Source organism: Colossoma macropomum, unplaced genomic scaffold (assembly GCF_904425465.1).
Source record: "Colossoma macropomum unplaced genomic scaffold, Colossoma_macropomum, whole genome shotgun sequence".
Classification (NCBI taxonomy): domain Eukaryota; kingdom Metazoa; phylum Chordata; class Actinopteri; order Characiformes; family Serrasalmidae; genus Colossoma; species Colossoma macropomum.
Genome location: NW_023494809.1, coordinates 5921081 through 5930422, shown reverse-complemented (window position 1 = coordinate 5930422; position 9342 = coordinate 5921081). Strand labels below are relative to the sequence as shown.

At 42.1% G+C, this 9342-nt stretch overlaps 1 protein-coding gene across 1 annotated transcript; it reads left to right on the top strand.

Moving 5' to 3' along the window:
• Positions 1-1667: 1667 nt before the first annotated feature.
• LOC118798868 lies at positions 1668-4006 on the top strand. The gene is made up of 2 exons (XM_036558466.1): positions 1668-1781; positions 1956-4006. Exon 2 carries the CDS (start codon positions 2502-2504, stop codon positions 3210-3212), a length of 711 nt encoding a protein of 236 aa, XP_036414359.1. The 5' UTR covers positions 1668-1781; positions 1956-2501; the 3' UTR covers positions 3213-4006.
• The last annotated feature ends 5336 nt before the right edge of the window (positions 4007-9342 follow it).

Below are 9342 nucleotides of genomic sequence, written 5' to 3'. Positions count from 1 at the left end.
GCTGTCCATCGCTGTACGTTGCGGCCATTTCATGAACTTTTTAACTTTTTTGTTGTAGAGCAGTGAACATATGATAACACAGCGCTGTTTAATACAACAACTTTCACTTTATTAGTATTTTTTGGTCACCAAATTTCCACCGCGAGTCTTATTTAGCACCAATCCAGCCCCTCTTCTCACACTGGGGCTGAATCTCAAACGGCTCCCTGCTCCCTACATAGTGCACTACATAGGAGTTTAAATACTGGATCCTGCAGCCCAACAGAGCAAAATACAGCTAAGAAACAGTCATTTGGGACTCAGACTCGTCCACACTCGATAAGTGATGCACTGTTTGGCTGTAGAGGCTAGAATTTCTAAACTTTCACAGCTAGAACACTATTTAGGGAGTACAGAGCCGTTTGGGATTCAGTCTGGGATTGAGTGACCTCTGACTGAAACACGGACATTTGAAGTGTGTAAAACATTCAAGTGACATTTTTAGACTTTGATTCTACTGTTTTACAGTAAATCATATCGTAAATACTTTAATTCAAGCCTGTGATATTAATGATGGAGCTGTTTAGGCTGTTGGCTCTTTTAGCCTGTTAGCTAGCTGACCAGCCTGGTTCTAGTTAAGAACATAAGCTGTCAGCCCCTCAGTTTAAACAAAAAATGGGTTCTTACTTAATCAGTACACTTGGTGCACCATGTGATATGGCTTTTTTGTGCGGTGGCGCAGTGATACGTAATTCAGTCACTGTGAGGTGGTCATCGGTGCGCCTATATGTGGATTTTACAATGGCTTCAAATGCGGCTCAGCCAATCAGATTTTAGCACCATGACCATTTGTTTTATAAAGCACTGTATCCAGTGAAACTGCAGCAATAAAAACATACATTTTTTTAGCTTTCCTTTTTTAATATAGAATGCATACAACAACCAGCCACCAGGGGGTGTAATTACACATGTAATAAATCATAATCATAATGAATAATTCCTTTTTGCTTGTTTGTTAGTTATTTTTAATATTTCTTAATCTCATAGAGGAAGTCTGTGATGTTTGGCTTATATCCAGACCATCTCTTCTTATGTAAAAGAGAATGAGAAATATGAAAAAAAAGTACATATAGTGCATATGGGTAGTACCCTGATGACATCACAATTGTGCTGCCACCATTTTGGTAGCAAGTTCGTTCAGCAGCGCAGTGGCTGTTTGTAATGAGATAGTAAAGTCATAAATGATCCAACAAAGGTTGTAAAACTATATGATCATCAAATATTGACACGAGGCAGAACTGTATGACGCTGTCCGGCATCTGACCATATTCTGACCCACATGCCTAACATCTGACCAGTAATCAAATTGACCCTAAACTGTCTGCTATGGCGTTCAACAGTCCAGCAGCTCTGGTTGCTGATTACAGCTCTGCTGTGCTGCTCATTAGCTCCTCATTAAACATCTCCAAGACAAAGTTTAAAGTGTTTCCTCATTAATGCATTTATAGGTAAATTGATGCATTTATAGGTAAATTTGTAACCGTCATGGTCACATGATCATGGTTTTTCTTTTTTTTTCATGGCTTATATCATTATGATCATTGCTTGCATTTCCACCTACAGCCTCAAGGGGAGCTGTAGTCTATACTGACTTGAGGCAGGTTCAGGAAATAAAAGGGCAGGTTCAGGAAATGAAAGGGCAGGCAAACAGGAAGAAGAAGAAGAGAGTTGTTTGCAACAGATGTGCTCTCTTTTTTGGCTGTTTGTCTCCTGTACTGGGAAACATGTGTTTCTTTGCTGGTGTAAGTACAATGTTTTTTGTCCTTATATGGTCTGTGAACCACTTTCATTCATTTATTATGAATGGTCTGGTTTCCAACTGGGTTGAATGTAGCTGTTAGCATGCTATGCTAACTCCAGGCTTTGTTTGGTTAAACCCTACATTATTGTTGCTGTTTTGCTTAATGTATTATTAGGAGGAGATTTTATGCTACCCATCAACCGCCCTGTTGGTGTAAGGATTACCTTTCAACGTATTCTGCTGGACATTTCACCAAAACCTCAGGAACCCTCAGAAACTCTCCCAGGAACAGTCTCAACTTTCCCCTGGACTATCCGCCCACGAGAGCCATCTCTACCTTCAAGATATCTATATTCCTCAAGGATTTGCCTCATCAATTACAAACCCGGTGAGGCTGTTCCTTACTTGGCTGTACATAAAAACTGGACTTAAGGACTTCATTTGTTGAAGCTAAAGGACTGAGCAATTGTATATAGTGTATATTGATGTCAGTTCCTGTTGTTGTTGTTGTTGTTGTTGGGTTGTAAATAGGATTTGGGGTGCTTTCAATACATTTTGTGGGCTTCACCGTATGTTTGTGGACGTGTTTTCTGTGCTCAGTTATAAATTTTGTATTTCCTTTTGACACCCTCTCATACATCTTCCTCCATAGCACGGTAGGTGCAGGTTACCCATATTTTTTAAACGTTTCTGTGTTATCCTATTTTAAGTAGTTGGTAACATGTGGTGGCCCATACGGGGACCTGCACAGATCAAGAATAGAAACTACTGCCTACCTTTTGTGTCTCATTTTCATTTGCCTATTTTCAATAGAACAAAACTTTCTGTAAAGATGGCGGTGAGTGCACGGTCAGAGGCAGTGGATGGATCCTCACCCCCTTTAGACTTCACTGCTGGTCCGTTCGTGACTCAAAGATCCATGAATGACATCATTGACACCCTGAGCCAGCTATACATCTGCTCAGATGATGAGGAGGAGATTTCAGAACCTGGTGAGAGAGCAGAGGACCAACAAAATTGGCTTCCCCCTCCTCCACCTCCTGTGGACAATATTCCTGAAGGTTGGGAGGAAAGGCTACTGAGGCTGGAGAACAAAATAGTGGACCTGGAAGAAAGACTACCAGGGATGGAGGAAGAGCGCTGTTCCCTCATGACCCAAGAACAAGAGAAATGGGGAGAAAAGCTGCAGGGGCTGAGAGCCAGTTTTGAAGAGGGCATCAAGGCCCTAGAGAATCGACTGGGATACCATATGGACAGGTGGAGTGAGCGGCTTAAGAAGGAGATGGATCTGGAGATACAAGAGCTTGGAAGGTCAGTTGTAGACTGTTTCAAGAGGAGAGATGTGCAACTCGAAGAGTTTTCAGGCCTGCAATTTCACTTCTTCCACCCCTTTCTCCAGAGCAATGGAGAGAAAAGGAGAAAGAACTGGTGATCGTCTTATGGACAGTGTGATTGGAATGCACACCAAACCACCCGTGAAGATTGACTTTCCCAGGTATGAAGGTCTTGGGGAGGAAATGGATCCAGTTGCCTTCATAGAAAAATGTGAAGAGTTTCTGGCAGTCCGGCCCCTGAGTGACGCTGCAATTCTTGCTGCGCTCACCTCGGTTCTGGCTGGGAACAGCCAAGGATTGGTGGATGGCCGAAAAGGGGGCAGTCAGAACTTGGGGAAAGTTTAAGACAGCTTTCCTTAGGGCATTCCTGTCTGAAGATTATGAGGATGAAGCAGAGAGGCGGTTACGGGAGCGTACACAGGGTATCAATGAAAGCATATGGGATTTTGCTTACCAATACCGAGCTCTGTCTGAGGTGGAGAAAGGAATTTCTGAGAAAGAATTATTGCAGGCTATATTAAGGAACTGCAACCCCTGACTTGCAAGCCTCTTGAGGGGAAACGTCACTAGTGTCAACGAGCTGGTACACGTTGGAACCCTGATAGAGAGGGACCTTTCAGAAGCCAAACACTACTGGGAGAGAGTCAATCATGAGAGAGGAGGAGAGAGATCAGGTCACAAATCTAGCAAAAAACCACCTTTCAACACTGGCCAAACTACTGTGGTCCAGTACATCTCACAGCCGGTCAAATCTCTTACTTTACCTCTCGTGGTTCGGGGGCAACAACTTTCAGCCATGATTGACACTGGAAGTACCTTCTCGCTAATACAGGAAGCCTGCTGGAATGAAGTGAGAAAGAAGGGTGAACTTTGGAGGCCTAGCAATGGTCAAACATTCCCTCTGGCTAATGGGCAGAGCCAAGAAGCCAAGGGCAAAGTAGAGCTGGAATGTTGTTTGCATGGCTGCGAATCCCAACATCCGTTCTATGTGATGTCTAATCAAGATCTAGCCTTCCCAATCATCATTGGTTTGGACTTTTTGAGAACAACAGGTATTACATTAGACTTTCTGCATTCCAGTTATACTATGCCCACACTGGAGGATTCTTTCTCTTTCTTGGCAGACAAGCAGGTGGAGCCAGATGTCAGAGCAAGATTACACCTGTACCTGGCCAAGGACATCATGCCGCTTGACGATCCTGAGTTGCTTAACCAAATCAAAAATCTGGTGGAAGGAGCCAATGTGGGTACCCATGATAAGCAGAAGCTCCAGCAACTTTTGATCAGTTGGCCTTCAGTTTGCACCACGCGCCTAGGACATACCACTGCGGTGATTCACCGTATTACCACCGTGGATGAGTTGCCAGTGCGTCAGTGTCCGTATAGAGTCTCCATTGACAAACAGGAGCTCATCAAGAAAGAGATTGAGGTCATGGTTGAGAAAGATATTATAAGGCCCTCAACATCTCCATATGCATCTCCAGTTGTATTGGTGCCAAAAAAGGATGGAGGTGTGAGATTTTGTGTTGACTACAGGAGGCTCAACACCAAAACCCATCTAGATGGCTACCATATGCCTCAGGTTCAGGAAATTCTGGAGTCCCTTCATAGAGCCACTGTATTCAGCACCTTAGATTTAAGGAGTGGATATTGGCAAGTAGGACTGGAACCAGAAAGCATCCAGAAGACTGCTTTTACCACCTGCTGGGGGTTGTTTGAATTTACTGCCCTTCCCTTTGGCCTCAAAAATGCTGTGGCTACCTTTCAAAGACTTATGGAGTTTGTTCTGAGGAAGTTGAAGGGTCACTGCTGCTTTGTGTACATAGATGACATAGTTGTCTGCTCCACTTCAGTGGAGCAGCACTTACAAGACCTGGAGGATGTGTTCTGTTTTCTTCATGAGGCTGGGCTCACTCTCAATCTCAAGAAGTGTAACCTTCTGAAAAGGGAGCTCACCTTTTTGGGTCATGTGGTGTCAGCTAATGGTATCCGAACAGAGCACGGAAAGGTGGAAGCAATGAAGAACTTTCCTGAGCCTCGGTCTGTGAAAGAGGTACAGAGGTTTTTGGGGATGGCTGGATGGTACCATCGCTTCATGCCACGGTTTGCTGACAGAGCCGCCTGTTTGAACGCCCTGAAGAAGAAAGGTGCCACGTGGATGTGGACTGATAAGTGCCAAAGAGCCTTTCAAGACATCAAGCAGGCCTTGATCTCCTCACCAATCCTGCTGCCACCTGACTTTACAAAGGGTTTTCAAGTACAGGTTGATGCAAGTGACAAAGGGCTGGGAGCGGTATTCCTTCAAGAAGTAGAGGGACAAGAACATGTGATTGCATACACCTTCAGGCTTTTGAAAGGTGTTGAGCTGAACTACTTCAGAAAAGGAGTGTCTGGCAGTGATATGGGCCATTGAGAAGTGGAGAGTGTACTTGGAAGGGCAATACTTTGACGTGGTTACAGATCATGCTGCCCTGTCTTGGGTTTTTAATCATCCCAAACCCTCGTCAAGATTGACCAGGTGGGCAATCCGCTTGCAAGGATTTGACTTTACGGTCCATTATAGGAAGGGGAGGTGCAATGTAGTACCAGACACCCTGTCCCGTATCAGACCCGTATCCGAAGAAGGAATGGTAGCCACTTGTCAAGCCACAACACCCCATCAGTTGTCTTTTCCTGTTGACTGGGCCGAGATCTCCAAAGCTCAGGTAGAAGACTCCACCCTGGACCCCATGAGGAGGGATGCCAAAGGCGACAAACCACGAACAGATCGCATATGCTTTATCATAAAGCATGGGATTTTGTTTCATTCGGTTCCAGACCAACAACAAGGACAGACCTTGCAGGTGGTGGTTCCAACGGCACACCAAAGGGCCATTCTACAATATGCACATGATGCTTCTTTGGGTGGGCACCTAGGGAAGATGAAAACCTTGATGCAACTCCTGGACATGGCATACTGGCCAACAATTAGAAAAGATGTGTGGAACCATTGCAAGGAATGTGAAACCTGCCAAAAGTACAAACCCCGTATATCTAAACTTTCTGGCTTCATGCAATCTACACCAGTAGTTGAGCTAGGGTATATGTTAGGTATCAGCCTTTAAACTTGAAAGAAATAATGATTTGACATATATTGTGATATGTATCGATATCGAACGATTTTGAACGAGCTTGGTTTATCGTGATAACATTTTTATCCATATCGCCCAGCTCTAATTATGCTTTTATCAAGGTAAACTGATGCATTTATTGAGGTACATTGATGCACTTACTGAGGCGGACGTTAGCTTTGTATTCGCCAGCTTCTTTTTCAAAGTTGGTTACACATTCAAGCAGTCAACCACTGCGTTTAAGGCACCTCAGTGTAACTGCAGCACCATTTAAGGTGGAACCGAAAATTCAGATGAGAAGCTGGTGAATAAGAAGCTACTTCAGCTGTTTATGTTTGTTATTTAAGAGCTGTGGCTGCTTTGGTCACCACTTCTGTAAAATCTCACATTTCGGAATGTCCTGAGCTCTGGAGATGTGCAGGTTATACAGATTCAGTCCACCAATCTAGGCAGAAGTTTAGGCCTCCTAAGAAAGATCAGCACCAGATCTTTGTAGAGTTCATGAGAGACAAAGAAACTACGCTGAATAAAGGAGTTAATTTTGTCAGAGGAATTCAGGAGCTGTTCACCAGATGGTGTTGAAGTCTAATTGAATGAGAGAAAACTCTGAAGCTGCTGTGCTGGGTGATGACTTTGTTCAAGCAGGTTGACGTGGAGCCTCTTGAGCTGCCACATAACCAGTCTAAGTTGATTCAGTCGGGCTGGTCAGTTTTTTCCTTCGCCCCCAAATGAGTGTTTTTATTGCCATAAAACTGATCATTTAATTGCCAACGGTTCATCTTTAAAAAGGAAGAAAAAGAAGCAAAATCAGAGCTCCAATCCAGAGTGCGGCTTTAGTTAAAACAGCAGCTTCTGTTAGGTCTGTGGTGAAACTGAACAGTTCCTCTGATCCAAACCACCAGCCTTTTGTACTGAAAGGCTCTGTTTTGGTGTCAGATGAAGAGCAGATTCAAGCCCCCATCACATTTTTGTGTGATGCTGTTGCAGCACAATGGCTCCTTTTAGCTTTGACCATCTGGGGCTGGAATCACAAAAGCTTTCTTAAGAAAAAAACTTGCAAAGGTTATTAAGACAGATACTAAAAGTTCATTAGAATGGGCCTCGTTCTCCAACATCTTCCTAAGTTTGTTCTTAAATGTGTTCTTGATAAAGGTCCTAAGAAAAAGTCTACGTCAGATTCATGACGTGTTCTTGAAGTGCAGAACTGTTCTCACCTTTGTGCTCACGAGTGTGTGTAGATTCTGTTCTTACCTAAGAACAAATCCTACATAAGAGACACTGGTTGAGGGAGTTTTTCCTGGCTTGCTCACCTGGAGGATTTACATTTCATGTTGAAACTTTGTCCTTAATGGATTTCTGTGAAGCTGCTTTGTGACAACATCAGTTGTAAAAAGCGCTATACAAATAAATTTGACTTGACTTGACTGGTGAATGACAGAGTCTTCGTCAAAACTGCGTGAGGGGGTTTAAGAAGGAATTTCTTCTTAAGAATGGTTGGTGAATCAGGCCCAACGTTCTTAAATGTAGTTCTCGAAAAAAACACCTCTCAGTTTTTCTCGAACTTATTCAGTTCTCAGATATTCTCTCAAAATAATCTTAATTATATTCTTAAGATTTTCTTAAGAAAGTCGTCTTTGTTTTCTTATGTAGGCTTTGTTGCGTTTTACCACATACCATGAACGACAAAACATATGTTTTGAATTAGTATTCACTGTTATTTCTGTTATTTCGTTTAATCCACTCAGAGGAGTAAAGTGGAGGAAAAACAACAAACCAAGGGTTGAAAAAATGTAGCAAACAAGACGAGATAAACGAGGAAACAGCCAGCAGGAAAACCACCCTCACTGGAAAACATGATAACGGTGGGGTGACGGACGAGGATGACGAGCAGAGGCAGCGTCCAAGATGAGTTTACATTCTGACCTTGTCAACTCTTACAGCCTGAGTGTGAGAACGATAAGAACACATTTAAGAACATAATGTTTTCAAGAGAATCACTTATTCTTAGAATTATTCTTATGAAGAGTAAGACAAAAAATAAGAGAATTCTTAGAAGTGATTTGAAGAACAATAAGAAAAACACACATTTGAGAAGATTTTAAGACACTTCTGTGAATCCGGCCCCTGATCTGACAGAGCTAACGAGACCATAAAGCTAAAGAGCTAACAGGTAAACAAGCAACAGCTTCATACTGGGTTGAAAATACATGTATATCTAAAGAGCACATATCCTAAATTAATTCTTGTTTTCTTATTCATGAACGTTCATTTATGATGTGTGTGTGTGTGTGTGTGTGTGTGTGTGTGTGTGTGTGTGTGTGTGTGTAGTTTTATGCACCAAAAACAGCCATAATTCATTTTTACATAACCATTTTCCAACCTCACTTTGTCCCTAACAGCTAAACAGGCTAATATAGTACTAATACAGTTACACTGCCTTTAAGGTATATGCAAATGAGTTCAGTTCTGATTGGCTGCCTTCATTCAAAAAGCAGCCTGAGCTGAAACACTCCTTATAGATTCAGGGTGAGTGGGCAGAGCTAAGCTGCTGTAGACTGAACACATGAATAGATGTAAATGTGTTGGTTTTTGTGACATCACAAATACAGTTAATTGAAAATGAGCTGTTTTCGCAGCTTAGTTTTCATATATGGACTTTATGGAGTGTTTACATACTACATCAGACTTTTATTCTGAAAAAGTGTTTTCCATGATATGACCACATACAGGCTGCATATATCAATAACAAGTACGTCTAGAAATATGAAAATGCTCAAACTGCTGTATGATGACTATTTTTAAGTTGAACTGACAGTGTGGTGTAAAACCTAAGAGTGGGAATTAATAAAGTCCCCAAAACACACACATACACACACACACACACAACACACACACACACACACACACACACATATATATATATATATATATATATATATATATATATATATATATATATATATAATGAGCTATGATATGATTCTATTGTGATTATTAAAGATGTGTGATTTGCTAAGTATTGTACTTTATTGTTCATCTCACTTCAGTGTTATTTTTATTATTGAGGCAAAACAAAACAGTAAAGCAGACAAACAACATTCAAAACAGTCCTTATATT